This window comes from Bos javanicus, chromosome X (genome assembly GCF_032452875.1).
Source record: "Bos javanicus breed banteng chromosome X, ARS-OSU_banteng_1.0, whole genome shotgun sequence".
NCBI classification, from domain to species: domain Eukaryota; kingdom Metazoa; phylum Chordata; class Mammalia; order Artiodactyla; family Bovidae; genus Bos; species Bos javanicus.
Genome location: NC_083897.1, coordinates 123,299,504 through 123,316,164, shown reverse-complemented (window position 1 = coordinate 123,316,164; position 16,661 = coordinate 123,299,504). Strand labels below are relative to the sequence as shown.

At 41.3% G+C, this 16,661-nt stretch overlaps 3 protein-coding genes across 8 annotated transcripts in view; 2 read left to right on the top strand and 1 right to left on the bottom strand.

Annotated features, from left to right (window-relative positions):
• LOC133242703 (uncharacterized) lies at window positions 1–2,444 on the top strand. Its single transcript, XM_061408843.1, has 3 exons — window positions 1–204; window positions 484–833; window positions 2,155–2,444. Exons 1-3 carry the CDS (start codon window positions 1–3, stop codon window positions 2,261–2,263), a joined length of 663 nt encoding a protein of 220 aa, XP_061264827.1. The 3' UTR covers window positions 2,264–2,444.
• Window positions 2,445–8,730: 6,286 nt separating this feature from the next.
• Window positions 8,731–16,661, top strand: part of ZFX (zinc finger protein X-linked) — a 40,787-nt gene continuing 32,856 nt past the window's right edge. For 2 of the 6 annotated variants that reach the window (XM_061407825.1, XM_061407827.1), the window contains exon 1: window positions 9,628–9,734. The gene's annotated coding sequence lies outside the window, so the exon portion shown is untranslated. Of the gene's footprint in view, window positions 9,185–9,323; window positions 9,735–10,673; window positions 10,760–11,769; window positions 11,848–16,661 lie in introns of those variants that run through there. The other 4 variants (XM_061407822.1, XM_061407821.1, XM_061407823.1 and 1 more) reach the window with 4 other exon arrangements.
• Window positions 9,767–10,528, bottom strand: LOC133242702 (basic salivary proline-rich protein 2-like). The gene has a single exon (XM_061408841.1). The coding sequence runs from the start codon at window positions 10,526–10,528 to the stop codon at window positions 9,767–9,769; it is 762 nt and encodes a 253-aa protein (XP_061264825.1).

Below are 16,661 nucleotides of genomic sequence, written 5' to 3'. Positions count from 1 at the left end.
ATGGATCCAAGGGTGAGCACAGAACATAAACAACCGGTGTCCTTCTGTGGGGAAACCAGAAGAGGGACTCTGTCTTCTTTTGGGGCAGCTGAGTTGGGACACTGTGAGCCCAGAGCTGCAAGTGCATCTGGGGGAAGCCTGCCTGCTCCCAAGCGCAATGAGAGAGCTGAGGCAGCTGGAGGGCAGAGGGATCCTGACAAGATGGTCCCAGTCGCTGAATCCAGTCCACTTAACAGCCAGCACCACCATTTTATTGGAAGGCTATGAGGGTTAAATGAGAGAATTCATGGAAAGTACCATGTGGCGTGTGGAACTCAAGCCCTCCATTAATGATGACTTGTTTTCTCCTCCCAGAATGATGGCAGGGCTTCCCCCACCCCACTCCCCACCCCCGCCTGCCCCTTATTAAACATTGTTGCCAAATATCTCTGTGGGCAGGTACTTAATTTCCTGTGAACCGTGGTGAGTTCTTTCAGTCCACAGATACAGATCTTCCTCCAGCTTAGGAAGACCTTCTCTAAGCTTTCATCCTACGCCTTGGTGGGAACAGCGAGTCCCTGGGTGCTGGGGCTGACGCTCTGTTCTTCCTATCTTTATCTTTGTCCTCCTCTGCCTGATGAGTTCCTGGAGGCGAGGACGTGGTCGGCAGTGTTAATCTCAATAGCTATTGACTTCTTCCTTGTTCTACCCCCAACTCCCCAGGCCACAGAAGGTCCAGGTGGCAGAACTCCTTGCTTACAGAAAGCCAGCTCCTTTATGCTGGGTGGTTGTGGAGAAGGCTTCAGCTGTTTCCCGGGCCAGGGCTGCTGTCTTTCTAGCAGCAGTACCAGCAGGTACCTGCCATACACTACTTCTCAGTGATAGACTTCAGGCAAAGTTATGGGGACAAGGGCAACTATGCAGGTTCCACAGACCCTTGATGTGCAGGCCTAGCCTGGGCGCTAGTAAGAAATGCAGAATCTCAGGCCCCAAACTGGACTCACTGCGTCACAGGGAGCCTTTCTGACAACATTCCCAGGCAATTTGTGTACCCATTTGAGAAGCTTGGCTCCAGAGCACAGGCCACTTTAACCCTTTTATTCATAGTCCTTTTTTTTGGAGTGGGGAGATCTACTCACATGTCATTTTTCATAGCAAAATCCTTCCCAGACTCCTCACCAGACCACATCATGTCATGTTCTTTTTACTGCTTACTTCATCTTCATGTGAAATTTCCCTTAATGTCACTACCATAAAGTGGGGGCTCTATTACCAAGGACTAGGAATCTTATATGCACAATTCACACTTTATTGAAACTTTAATTTTACTAGGTCAGATTTCTGCTGTGTCTTTGGCTCGCCTCACCTTTTGGAGAATTACGAAACTTGCCACATTTCTGCCAGATGCTTCTTCCTGTTTTGTTCTCAGTTTGGGCTGTTTGTTTCTATTTGCTTGATGTTTGTATGCAAAAACAATCAAAAAACATTTGTGGTTTATGTAAACACTGAGCACAATTCAAATTTGTTCCATGTGAGAGTCTCTGACTAATAATTCTAATGTCCTGTAGTTGCTCTAAGGTTAAGGTTGAATTATCATTTCTTTTTAGCATATTTATTGAATGTGTTTTCGGGTGAAAAGCCGTTATGTCATTAAAAAGAAGTCTTTGTTCAAAATGTGGAAAATTTTTCAAGAGCTGCTTTAACAAATGTTGCTAGCTGAAAGGTCATTCTGTAAGATAGTTATGTTCTTGGCAAAAATTGAAAAGCACAAGCACATTAAGAGTTGGCCAAGGAATGGGGAACTGGGAATTCTCTTCTGCTGGAGGGAATGTATATTAGTACAGTCATTTTGGAAAGTAATACTGAAAATGTGCCACATCTAGCAATTTTACTTCTTTGATACTCAAAGAGAAAGTTTTTATAAATGTGGGCAAAGAGGTATTAAAGGATGTACTAGAATTTCTTAAAGTGCTATTGGTGTGTGGGCCACTTGTTTATGTATCACCTGGGCTCCTGGATAAACTGCAAATTCCTCAGCTGTGTACTGTACCTACTAAAAATAAGAATTTCTAGGAACTGAGGCCCAGGAATTCACATCTTTAACAATGTGTTCCCTTCCAAATTTGAAAGGCATTGCTGTTTTCCTAATATGTAGTCTAATTTTATTTCTTTTAGTGCTTATTCTTATTGTTTTGAAAAGAAGTGGTATTATATGGTCCACAGAAAAGTGAGAAAAGAAACAACTAGTATCTGTAATGCTTGCCCTTCTCCAAAGATTCTTTGAAATTTGAAGGTAATTTTTTTCCTTCTATGCTTATATATGTTTGTTTTTTAAACTTGCTACGGAAAATTTCAAATATATACACAAAGAGAATAATGCATCAAGCACCCATGTGCGTATCCTACAGCTTCAACGATTGTCTGCTCAATTGCAATCTTCTTTCAATTCTATCTACCACTCAGCCTCAACCTCTTTTCCACTCACCCTCTTTGAAGGCCATCTCTGACAGCATATCATTTTATCTGTAAATATTTTGACAATGTATCTCTAAAAGATAAGGACTCAAACATATGATCACACCATCTTTACACTTAAACCAGATTAACAATAGTTTATGTCAGCATTTATCTGGTTAGTGTCGATAGCAATCCAGTCAGTGTTCACATTTCTCTAATTGTCTGATTTTTTTAATACTTAACTTGACTTAAGATTCGGATGAAGTTCATACAGTTCAATTGACTGAGATATCTTTTGTTGCTTTTCTCATCTGTTGGTTTCCCCTCCAATGTTTTTCGCCTTATAATTTATTTATTGAAGAAAGAAGATCCCATAGTGTTTCCCACCATCTAGATTTTATCAATTACATCCCTGTTGTTTCATTGATATGTTTCTCTGTTCTTTTATTTCCTGTAAATTGGCAGAGAGAGCTAGTGGGTTGATTAGGTTCAGGTTTCATTTTTTTCCATCAATGCACTATGTATTTCCATCATGAGGCATATGTCTGCTTGTTACTCTGGTTAGCAGCTATTGATGATCATTGTTCAGATCCATTGATTTATTAGTGGTTGAAAAATGGTGATATTCTATCAAGTCTTCTTCATATATTGTAGGGATGCTTCTTCAGTTCAGTTCAGTCCAGTTCAGTCCCTCAGTCATGTCCAACTCTTTGTGACCCCATGGACTACAGCATGCCAGGCCTCCCTGTCCATCACCAACTCCTGGAGTTTACTCAAGCTCATGTCCATTGAGTGGGTGATGCCATCCAACCATCTTATCCTCTGTCGTCCCCTTCTGCTCCCACCTTCAATTTTTCCCAGCATCAGGGTCTTTTCAAATGAGTCAGTTGTTCGCATCAGGTGGCCAAAGTATTGGAGTTTCAGCTTCAGCATCAGTCCTTCCAATGAATATTCAGGACTGGTTTCCTTTAGGATGGACTGGTTGGATCTCCTTGCAGTCCTAGGGACTCTCAAGAGTCTTCTCCAACACCACAGTTCAAAAGCATCAATTCTTTGGCGTTCAGCCTTCTTCACAGTCCAACTCTCACATCCATACATGACTACTGGAAAAACCATAGCTTTGACTAGACAGACCTTTGTTGGCAAAATAATGTCTCTGCTTTTTAATATGCTGTCCAGGTTGGTCATAACTTTTCTTCCAAGGAGTAAGCGTCTTTTAATTTCATGGCTGCAGTCACCATCTGCAGTGATTTTGGAGCCCAAAAAATAGTCTCTCACTGATTCCATTGTTTCCGCATCTATTTCCCATGAAGTGATAGGACCAGAAGGCATGATCTTAGTTTTCTGAATGTTGAGTTTTAAGCCAACTTTTTCACTCTCCTCTTTCACTTTCATCAAGAGGCTCTTTAGTTCTTCTTCACTTTCTGCCATAAGGGTGGTGTCATCTGCATATCTGAGGTTATTGATATTTCTCCCAACAATCTTGATTCCAGCTTGTGCTTCATCCAGCCCAGCATTTCTCATGATGTACTCTGCATATAAGTTAAATAAGCAGGGTGACAATATACAGCCTTGATGTACTCCTTTCCCAATTTGGAACCAGTCGGTTGTTCCATGTCCAGTTCTAATTATTGCTTCCTGGCCTGCATACAGATTTCTCAAGAGGTAGGTCAGGTGGTCTGGTATTCCCATCTCTTGAAGAATTTTCCACAGTTTCTGGTGATCCACACAGTCAAAGGCTTTGGCATAGTCAATAAAGCAGAAGTAGATGTTTTTCTGGAACTGTCTTGCTTTTTTGATGATCCAACAGATGTTGGCAATTTGATCTCTGGTTCCTCTTCCTTTTCTAAATCCACCTTGAACATCTGGAAGTTCACAGTTCATGTACTGTTGAAGCCTGGCTTGGAGAATTTTGAGCGTTGCTTTGCTAGCATGTGAGATGAGTGCAATTGTGCAGTAGTTTGAACATTCTTTGGCACTGCCTTTCTTTGGGATTGAAATGAAAATTGACCTTTTCCAGTCCTGTGGCCACTGCTGAGTTTTCCAAATTTGCTGGCATATTGCGTGCAGCACTTTCACAGCATCATCTTTTAGGATTTGAAATAGCTCAACTGGAATTCCATCACCTCCACTAGCTTTGTTCGTAGTGATGCTTCCTAAGGCCCACGTGACTTCGCATTCCAGGATGTGTGGCTCTAGGTGAGTGATCACACCATCGTGATTATCTGGGTTGAGAAGATCTTTTTTATATAGTTCTTCTGTGTATTCTTGCTGCCTCTTCTTAATATCTTCTGTTAGTTCCATACCATTTCTGTCCTTTATTGTGCTCATCTTTGCATGAAATGTTCCCTTGTTATCTCTAGTTTTCTTGAAGAGATCTCCAGTCTTTCCCATTCTACTGTTTTCCTCTTTTTCTTTACATTAATCAATGAGGAAGGCTTTCTTATCTCTCCTTGCTATTCTTTGGAACTCTGCATTAACATGGTCCACTGGAGAAGGGATACTTCTATTAAAAGAATATTCCCTTCATCAACTATTTTTTTTAACTTATAGTTCATACAGGGCTTCCCTAATAGCTTATTTGGTAAAGAATCTGCCTGCAATTCAGGAGACCCCAGTTTGATTCCTGGGTTGCAAAGATCTGTTGGAGAAGGGATGGGCTACCCACTCCAGTATTCTTGGGCTTCCCTTGTGGCTCAGCTGGTCAAGAGTCCACTTGCAATTTGGGAGACCTGGGTTCAATCCCTGGGTGGGGAAAATCTCCTGGAGAAGGGAAAGGCTACCCACTCCAGTATTCTGGCTATTTCAGTATAGTTTATACAGGATAAATACTTGATCTTTCCCTTTACTAGTTTTTAAAATAATGGTTGGTTCTCTGCATGGCTGTGTGCTAAGTTGTTTTAGTCGTGTCCGACTCTTTGCGACCCTATGGACTGTAGCCCACGAGGCTCCTCTAACCATGGGATTCTCCAGGCAAGAATACTGGAGTGGGCTGCCATGCTGTCCTCCAGGGGATCTTCCCAACCCAGGGATCAAACCCATGTCTCTTGCTTCTTCTGCATTGGCAGGTGTGTTCTTTACCACTAGTGCCACTTGGGAAGTCTGGTTGGTTCTCTAGTATTCTCCAAAGGTGATCATATTTTAGATGTCAGGATATAGTTCACATGCTATAAAATTCACTAGTCTCTAGTATATTCACAAAGTTGTGCAACCATCACCATTAGGTGATCATTTTTAAAAGCCTCAGTATAAACTGAGGGACATATTTGATGTATTTTGATCCAAAGCAATTATTCTTTTAACATTCAATTGTTTTTCATCTTTAGCCAGCTGGAGCCTCTTTAAAACTGGCTCCTGAGACCTTCTGACACTTTCTTTTTTTGCTTTCTTTTATGAGAAGATATCGCTGGTTCATCTTGTACTGTTCTGCTCCAGCCCAGGAATCAGTCATTTCTCCCAGAAACCCTGGTCCTGTAGTGGGAAATTATATATAGAGATCCCAGTCTGGGTGCCTGGGGTGCTCATTATTACTGGTTATTGTTTCTAGACCTCATATATTAATTTTTACCTCTTCATTGGGGCTAATCTGTTTGCTTTGTCCTGTGATTTATAATCCATGAGGTAGAATTTAGCTATTAGTAATTCTCAGGAATTAAACTGTCTTATTCAACTAATGATTTGTGTGAAAAATACTGTTTGAAAACCACCTAATTGTCAGTCAGTGTTTATTTTAAAATTATTTCCCTTGGGTAGGGTGGTTTAAAGATTCAGAGTAAAAATTCTTACTTGGCATTAATTATAGTCAGCTGAATTCCAACGTGACGCAACGTGTTCATATTAAGTATAACAAGTATCAAGTACCAGATAAATGATAAATTTTTATAGGGCATGCTTAGTTCAGTAAAACTAGGTTCTTGCTACGGGAAAGTAAATGCTTTTTTAACCTTTGGGATATAATATAATGAATTACCACAACTTTATTCAAGAAGGTCTATATTTCTCATAAGCTAGTAATTTATTGTTTCTTATTTGGATTTCTGTCAGTGATGAGAAATGAAAAGCAACAGCTTCTTTTTTTCTTTTTTTTAACAGCTTCTTTTCTGAATAATCTTTTTCTGAAGAGATGATTGAAAGGCCTTGTATTATTCCTGGCTCAAGGACCCATAAACATGTCAGGGATTTTTAGTTAAGTTATTAAAACACTGTCAAAACCTTGAGTAGTTGCTTTTAACTATCTGATATACATTAACAGCCCTGAAGGAACAAATAAATTTTAGCACATAACCAAAATCCCTTTGACTGCTTTGAAACCATCTAGTTTGTATTCACAGCATATGCCTTTGAAATGTTCTGCTCTCAATCTCCCTAAATAAAATTTCACTTTATTGTGTGTTTATTTAAGTGAGAAAATGAAAGCACTTAAGAATGTTTGTATTCAGCCATACACAGGCTCCTTATTCTTAGTTCCCCAAGGGCAAGCACCATCTTTTTACTCCCTGTGTCCAGAATTCTCTAGGTCCCTAATACTAAAACAACAAAAAAAAGTATCAGTGCAAGAGAGGCTGTAGTAGGTCCCTTAAATGCAAGGTCTCAGGTGCTTAATCACTTAGTGCTTGATTATCAAATGCTTTCAGTGATTTTAGGTGTCTTCAGGGTCCTACTGTGAATATTTTCACAACCTGTAAATTGTGTTTTATACAATATGGAACAATCTCCTTTTTAAAAAATATATTTCTTTTTTTCGGCTGTGCTGGGTCTTAGTTGTGGCATGTGGGATCTAGTTCCCCGATCCTGGGCCCCCTGCATTGGGAGCATGGAGTCTTAGCCACTGGGCCAATATCGAACCATTGAACAATTTCTGATCTCTGCTGTTCATACTTCCTTTGCGACTTCACTTTTATAACATGAGAATTTTGTATTAAATGTAGTTCCAGTGAAATTTTTATCATATACTGTTTCTTACAGCTTTCCATAAATGGATTTGAAATACCTTTTTAAAAAACGCAAAAAAAAAAAAGATTATAGCTGACCTCATCTGTACAATCATCCATAGACTAATCTTTGTTGGACTTCAATAATGGTTTGTTAAATATAATTAATAGGACTCGGCCATCCTTTCCTTGTTTCCCATCAAAGTTAACAGTCTTTTAAAAAATATATTTATTTTTGGTTGTGCTAGGTCTTAGTTGCAGGCATGTGGGATCTAGTTCCCTGACCAGGGATTGAACCCATTCCTCCACATCTGGAGCAGGGAGTCTTAGCCACTGGGACCACCAGGGAAGTCCCCTAACAGTCTTTAAAAGTGTCTGTACCTAAACTGCTTTTGGCTTTTTAAATTGAACAAACATCTTTTTTATGTTCCTTGACACTTTTTCCTCAAGTGCTAGTGGACTTAGAAGTATTGGAGGGTAATTATGGAAGAACTAGAACAAGAATATTGACATTAGGTTTTGTCCTATGTTGCTTAGTTACATGATTGATGAGACCCATTCTTGACATGTCATAGCATTAAAAGGAGGCCCTTGGAAAGTACCTATTAAATGCTGGTTACCAATATTTTGAAATCATATTAGTGTGGGTATACAAGCTATTTTTCACTTTTTTTTTAAACTTGAAAAAATATTAGTTTTATTTACCTTTCTGTGAATAGTCAGTATCTCAGCCCAGTGGAATTTTCTATAAATGATGACATGTCATCTATCATTTAATTGCTTGAAAAAAATCAAGCTTAAAGCCTTGAGAGGAAATTTACCATCAAGTACATTTTCAGAGAGTACTTCTTACTGTACCTTTGCTTTTCCTTTTTGAAAGCAACTTTATAGTTTTAAGAGGTCTGAAGGAAAGGACAAATTGCATTCTGGGAGTTTTAAAAAATCATCACGGGATACTAAAATAGAAGGCCTCTATATTTGAAGAGATTTCACACTAATATGCTGTTTGCTTTATAACTTTTGTGTTCTTTACTGTTTAGAAATATCTTTAACATTTAGTGAGCTGAACAAAGAAATAAAGCATATCAGATTCGAATTAATGTAAAGGCTACATTATTTAGCATTTAACTAGGAAGTTTTAAACATAGTTTGGGTTCACTATGAAAAAAGCATACCAATTTCAGTAGCGAAATTGCAAAATACACATTTTTGGAGTTGATAAATGTTTTATTTACTCAAATACATATTTTACTAAGTCTCTTTAAACTTTGAAAGGCTTAAGGACTTTGTAAAAAACACCCATATCGCCATTCTGCTGCTCCTTCTGTATTTATTAAAGAATGTGAAAAATTCTTTATGAAACAATCACACAAGACATATATTTCAGACTCCCCAACCGTAAAACACAGATATAGAGAAAATATACGTTACAAATTCCTGTTCGTTGCAATGTGCGAAACAAGTTTCAAAATGTAACACGTAACACTTTTTATTTTTTCTGCCGTAAACTAATCAATTAGGTTCTCTGAACGTTTATTAAAAAGAAAAAATTAAACGGTTGTTACGTGCTCTAGGATAACCCTTCTCCCCCTCCTTTTGGCCACACACCCATTTAGACTGGCAAGTCTATTTTCATTTTATTTCAAAGTTGCTTTTTTTGTTTTTTTTTAAGCGAAGGCAGGGGATAGTGGGGGTTGCTAAATTTATCTTCTTCTCCAGCCACAGGGATGAAGAAAACACATTTACTGCGGGCGGGGGTCTGAGGGCCTGCAAACAACTCAAGCAGGCGCCTGGGCCAGGACCGGCGCGGAGAGGCGGTAGGTCTCCGGGGAGGGCCCGGGGGCCGGCCGCGGCCCTCGGGAGATGGTGGGGGGCGGCCGGGCCGGTTGCGGGCCGCTTGCCTCGCCACGGGGTCGGCAGACCACGGCCCCGCGCGGGCTTTTACGGCCCAGACGGCGGCAGCGGCGCGTGTGTAGCGGCGGCGGCGGGCGGGAGCGCGGAGGAGGTGGAAAGAAGGGGGGCGCTGTCACGGAGACTGCGGCCGCCGGAGACCCCGCCGCAGCGAGGCCACTGGGCTCCCCGGTCGCGGAGCGTGAGCGCGCCGACCGGGGCGCCAGGGGGACACACCGGGCAAAGGAGGGGGCCTATCTATCCTTCCGCATTTTCCTGGGTCTCTCTCCCGGGCGGTGACGTGACGTGCTGACGGCGGGCCCGTGCCGGGGAGCTGGGCCGCTTTTTGTCAGCTCCGAACTCGGCCCCTCCTCCCTCCCTCCGCCCGCCCCACCAGCCGGAGCCCGGCCCAGTGCTCCAGAGAAAGGCCGGCCTGCAGCACCCGCCACCGTCGCCGACCGCCCGCACGCCCGTCCGGTGAGTTCCGGGCGCCGCCGCGGCCGTAGGGCCTAGCCTGCGCGCAGGGGCCTGGTCCCGGCCTGGTCGGCGGCCCGCGTGGCGCCCTTCCGCGCTAGGCCGGGCGGTGTGGCGCGCGGCGCCGAGCAGGCCCCAAGGAGGCCGCAGTTAGGCCCGGGGAGGAGCCCGGCTGCCTTGAGCGGCGGCGGAGGCGCGCTCCGCAAACGGGCGGGCGTTGGGGGAGGGTTGCCCGGTGGCCCTGGAGATGGCCGAGGGGCCCCGGGTCGGTGTCGCGGCCGGCCTGGGGCATCGCGCGGGGGTGAGGCCTGGCAAGGAGGCGAAGGCTGCAGGCGTGAGGTGAAGGCCGCAGGCCGGCCGGGCCGATTTTCGCTATGTAAATATCGACGGGGGGGGGGAGGGACGGGGGACAAGATGGCGGCACCTCGGCGCTTGCTACTGGGGACGGTTGAGGGGGTTGCCGGGAGGGGGAGCCGCCATCTTGAAGGCGGCGTCTGAAGAGAAAATTCCGCTACAGCCCGTGAGGGGGGGTCGGAGAGCGGGCGGCGGCGGCTGCGGCTCCGGTGACGGGTCCCGGAGGCCCGGCACGGCAGCGTGTGCGTGCGGAGGGGGCGTGCTCGCTCCCCACAGCGGCCATTGCCCTCGCCGCCATGATGGGCGCTCGGGCTCCAGGCGCTCGGCGGCAGCGCCACCTTCCTGCCCTGCCTCCCGCAGCCCCGTGACTGGCTCCTGCTTCCGCTGTATTTTAACTGAGCTGCCGCAGGCGGCCATAGCTGGCGCCCGGGTGCCGGTGCCATCTCGTCCCTCAGGTCCCTTCCCCCGCGCTGGTAGTCATTTGAGGGTCGTCCGGACGGATGGCCGCCGAGGCATGTGGACTCATCACGCAAAAGAGACCCCAAGACATTTTTTAATTTTTACCACATCGAAGTCACACGTGACTGTTAGGGTGCCCTAGATGCAGTTGTTTTCCAACAATCACCGTCTTCTCGAGTAAAAAAATTAAGGAGTTAAAAAAAAAAAATTGATAGGTAAGAAGTTCTTAACCACTTTTATGCTATAAGGGAAAAATGCAAATTGCACAGCACGCAAACGGAGGAATGAAAAATCTTACGGAGTCATTTGAATTTCATTAATTCGGCAACAGCTTTCTAGAAAAGATACATTTAAGCTCTTAGCGATCTGTTGGTAGCATTTTTTTTTCCGCCAGGAGTAAGAAAAGGGCAGAAGTTTTATATTCTTACTAAAGGACAGCATAAAGTGATGCAGTGCTGTTCCTGTGCCTGGTATGGTATTCAGTTTCTCTATTTGATGTGAAAAACTCTACGGTGCAGTTCCACCTTGTAAGTAGTTTTGATTGCATACTCTACTCTCCCGTGAACTCGGAGCCCAGTGCCAGGTGGTGCTCCGAAAGAGTAAAAAGATTCTTGTAGTGCAGACGGCGACTCCAAGAAGTTCGTTGTTCAGAGGCAGATGAGGTGAGATGGACTGAGGTGGTGCGGGGAAGGTACAACCAGTTATTGGGGTTTCAGAGGAAAGCAAAGTTAGGTCACATTTTGAGGTTACTGAAGGATGGGTAGGACTTTGTTTGATGGGGGTGGGGAAAGGGCGTTTCAAGGGTGAACGCTTCCTACAGAAAACAGCGAGTGTGTATAATTTGGCTGGTGGGAGTGGTGGCTAAGGTAGATCGAGCTTGCTTTGCAGGTAGAGAGGCTTATACTTGATGGGAAAAGCCCAGAGAGCCCTCAAGTATCAAGAGTGATGACGCACCTGAGCCCGGCTTTATAGTCTCTTGGACCTTCCGGTGGCCTCAGAAGAGTTTCAAAGTTGAGATATGAGAGTAGCAAGTTAACCTTGAAAAGCAGTGTTTCACTACAGGAATGATTATCAAGAATGTTCGAAAGTAAAGCCAATTTTGCTACTTTTAAAAAATAATCTGTAAAAGATAACTGCTCCTTTTTCTTGTCCTAATTTCTCACTTCAAGTAACCTTTTGTTCAAGAGTTGCTATAATTTCTGTAATAAACCAATGGGGAGGGACTTCTAGCTTTTCATTTACCGTGGTTGAACATTACAGGATCAGTGCTGTGGGTTACTTTACCAAAAGGAGGAATGAACCTGTAAGTATCCCCATGGTAATTTTTAAAGAAGTCAGTTTTAATGATGATTAAAAAGGCAGCAGCCTTCAGATGGCTTTTTTGGAATCCCTATTTTTCTGCTTGTAAGAGGAACCACCTTTTTGATTAAGAGGGTAACTAAGGCTGTTCGCTAAACTAAGCCTTCTCATGTTTTGATTAATATTTGAACTGGTCTAGATGCACATTTTGGGAATGTGTCTCCTAGAATTTTATGATAACGTAAATTTATAGGTAGCATAAATATTTATTAGAAAGTTGTTTCACTTTTTCCATTTTTTTTTAAAGAGTCTCATGTTGATTGTAAAGGGCCATGGGTTAGAAACGTTTGAGACAGTGCGTTGTAGGAGGCTGACTCTTAAGCAAGATACTAGGGTGGGCTGTGGTTGTTGGGATGGTAAAGGTAAACGTAAACTTGAAAGAACCAGTTGCTTTGTATCTTGACAACTGGGAAATACATAGAACTCTAAAAGAATTGTTATTGCTGCACATGCAGTGCAGCAGCAGTGGATGTTCCAGTACAGCAAGAGTGGATGAATAAGATTCAGAGTTAGACTCAAGTTGTATAGTTAAGAGGACAGACATCTATGGTTTAAAACTGGTGGAACACTGGCCATCTTGGATAAACGAGGTGTTGATTTTCAATTTGTGTATCTTTCAGATAGATGCAAGTTTGCCTTTTTTAAAAAGCATGCGCATAATGCATTGAAGAAAAACTTTTCTTTCGCATTGCTGTTTGTAAATGCTTCTTTTCTAAACCCATCTAGACTTTTATTGCCACTGATGTCCTTGTTTATATCATTTGTGTTTGTGTACACTGGCAATTCCAGACTTTTCTTTTTTACTTTTTAACTCCTAAACCTGTCCTTGAAACCACTCAGCCTCAGCAGAGATTACCTAATCGTTTACTTAGGCCAGAAAGATAGACGACTATCAGATATAAGCAATTGAATTTCCTTCCTGCCACTTCAAGCTCTTCCTTTGTCTCTCCCTAGGCTGTCCTCCTGTTCTTCGCTTGCAGGAAGAATTGGCCTCCTTCAGGCCCAGACGCTCTGCCTGTGGGATCCACTGGTCCCAAAGGATGGAGCTCTCTGTCAGTGTGGTTCTGCCACTTGCATCATTGCCTTCTAACTGCTGGTGCCTTTCCCTGTCCTTAAAAACATTCCTGGGTTTGCTCATCTTAAAAAAACTTCAGCTGTTTTTCCTTTCACCAGCACGTTTATTTCTGTTCATCCCACTTTTCTAGATCCGATACTTCCCAAATTGGGAAACTTTCCCACAGCATGTCAGCAGGTGTATCTCGTAAAAGTATTCTGTGTTTCAGAAACTCTGTGCTTCTCTGTCTTTTGGCATGGGATTTTCCTCCAGGTCAGTCATCTATGCTGTTTTCTTGAATCTTCTCCCGTGGTTTTGGTGCCATTTACGATGTCCACCCTCTTTTCTAGTTTCTCATCTAGCATTTCCAGTTGCCTATTAACCACCTCTATTCAGGTGTCTAACATGGCCGAAACCAAATTTATCTGGAACATAGTAGATGCCCAGTACTGTTTATTTGGGGGGAAATTGCTCTTTAAACCCAGAGCCCCTAAAATAACTCCTGCTTCTAGCTTGTTTTCTTTCTTTTATGGCACCATCATTTTTCCAGGTTTATTCTTCTGTCTCATATAGCAGTGTCGGTATGTTTTAATTTAGCATTTAACCTATTCTGTTTTAGCTGTGTATTTATATTTTTGTTATCTTTTCTAAACCTGTAGAGACAGGTTCTCATTTATCCTTGTCCCAGAGCATTACCTGGCACATAGTAAAGACAGTTACCTAAAAACAATTATCTCAATTATTGGGTGCAGAGAATTGTATGTAGTTGGATAGTTTTCAACTATTAAAGTATCTGTCTAGTCACCGTGTTCTTTGACCAAGGGGTGTATGTAGTAAGACATACCACATAAGCTGAGTAACCCCCACTGCTTAAACTTGGGGTTAATATAGCCAGTCTCCTCTTATTCCTGTCAAATTATTTTCCAAAGAACTTTTTTTTTTATAAAATCCAGGAATCTTGTAACTATAATTTACTCAAAGGGAGGTACATTTTGAGGAAGCTACACGATCTTGAAAATACAACCATTAGGATTGAAAAAATATTTAAAATTTTAAAATTATGAAATATCTCCGAATTGCTAAAAAACAAGTGTCGCTCAGATTTAACAGATCTTAAATATCTTACACTTATTTGTTTCATAACTTGCTCTGTGTTTAAAGAAAACATCACAGATTATAAAGAGTGCCTCCCTATCCCGTTCCTGTCTTTTCTTTGCCAGAAATAACCACTGTCTTAATCCGTATGTACCAGAAACAATATCAAGTACTGCTTTGTGTGTTTTAACTTTACATATATGGTATCGTACTGTGTTTATCATTTTACATATGTTTTTTCACTTAGTAAAGTGTTTTTTGAGATTTTTTTTATGCTTGTATGTGAATCCGGTTTAGCGATTCTCAGAGTGCTCCAGGAATTCCCAGGGATCCTTGAGATTCTTCCAGCCTCATTCTTTTGTGCACTGCACAAGTACTGTACAAAGGCGCCACGAAACATGATGTCATGATAGATGGAACACAGACGCAGTTATGGGAATCCAGCTGTCCTCTATTAAGCCTGTCTTTGAAGAGATTTGCAGAAATGTAAAACAGTGCTACTCTTTTCACAATTTTTTTGTTTTGAAAAATAGTTATTTAAAAATCAGTGTTCATGTTTACATACAGTGGGTTGATTTTCTATGAACTAATAAATCTTTTTAAGATGTCTCGGATTTAATTTTTAACATAAACATGTCTAGATAGAACCCACATAAACAAAAACTCTTTGAGGTCTTCAATTTTTAAGAGTGTAAAGAAAAAAAAAAAGTGTAAAGAGGTCCTGAGTCCAAGAAATTTGAAAACCACTGATCTACCTCATTCATTTTACTTATATTTTAATGTGTAAATATACTGCAGTTTATTTATCTGTTCGTAGGGAGGGGCCCTTAGATTGTTAGCAGTTTTCTGCAATTTCAAACAACGTGGCCCTGAGCATCCTAATAGGGGGTTCTTCTCTCTTGAGATTGTAGAAGTCGAGTGGCTACGTTCAAGAGTCAGTGCATTTGTCAGTTTTATTGGGAATTGTCGACTTGTGCTCCATTTGACATCCCCACCAACTGTATATGAGCCTCTATTTCTCCAGACCACTGCCAAAAGATTAGACTTTGCAGTTTTCTCCAGTCTTTGGGTAAAAATGGTACCTCATTGCTGTTTTCATTTTGCATTTCTTAGATTACTCATGTTGTTGAACTTTTTTTCCCATGTATTTATTGGCTGTATGAATTTTCTGTGACTTACATGTGCCTAACCTTGGTCCATTTTTTATTGGATTGTTGCCTTTTCCTCATTGGTTTATGGTTATTCTTTTTATATTCTGAATATTAATGATGTGTAGTTTTACACACTGAAAATACCATTTTCTAGCCTGTGGCTAATCTTTTAGTTTTGTTTGTGGAATGTTTTTTGTGTGGGACTTCTTGATGTGAAAGTAGTCAGTTTTCTCAGTTTTTTTTTTTTTTTTTAAATACATGTCTTATGTTTTCTCATATCAGCAAGAAATTATTCCCTTGCCCCAAGGTCATAAATGATATTGTACTTTTTTCATATTTAGGTCATTGATTCATCTGGAATTTTTTCCCTATTGTGTGATGTAGGGATCTAATTTTATCTTTTTAATATGAATTTGCTGAGTAGTTTGGCCTTTCTCCTCACTAATTTGTAACACTACTCTTGAAGTTTATCGTGTACTCATATATATATCTGTTTCTACTTTTTTCTGATTTCATTGGTCTGTTTGACTATAATACCTTTACCACTCTGATTTAACAATGATAGCTTTATAATTAAATCTTTTTTAATATAAATTTATTGGAGGTTAATTACAATATTGTATTGGTTTTGCCATACATCAACATGAATCTGCCACAGGTATACACATGTTCCCCATCCCGAACCCCTCTCCCTCCTCCCTAATTAAATCTTAATAAGTGTTCTTTTTCAGAGTTTTAAAGCTGTTTTCCTTCCTTTATTTTCGGGTCAGTTTGTTGGTTTGTATGAAAAACTATTGGATTTCTATTGTATTTTCATCAAATTTACAGAATAATACATAGATAAATACAGATATATGCTAAATAGTGGAGCTGGGATTTGAGTCTTGGTTGTATTCTACTGCTTTTCATAAAGCTCTTGCACAGCTTTTATTAGATTTTTTGCTAGAAAAAATTTGTATAATTTTTGTTATTGTGAATATTTTTTAGATATTGTTTCTATTTATTGCTGATATATAGGGAGTACTATGGACTTAATGTATTGATAGTGTAACCTTGTTGAACTTGCATATTACTATATTTCATAGATTCTGAAGTACATTCCCCCCCCCTCCATTACATCTTACATCTCTCCCCCTCAGAGAGTCACATAGATCTTCAGTTGATAGTGTTCTTTAATCATGGTTGTCCATGTCTTGATGTTATCGTCTTTATATGCATCACTTAAATGAGTATGTGGATTGTTGTTTTGTAATTTCTTGCTCAGCAATACAACTGAAGGCAGAGGAATTGTGAAGTGAGTGTCTTTACCTGAAAGAAAATCCCATAGATAATAATGGAATATTTTGCGAAATGCTGTATCACCAATACTCTTGTTGGTAGAGGAAAGTATTGTTAGAAAAAATTGAAGAGCTTTAAGTAGAAGAGCATTCCAGAGTAGGACCCTGAATGTGAAGTTTT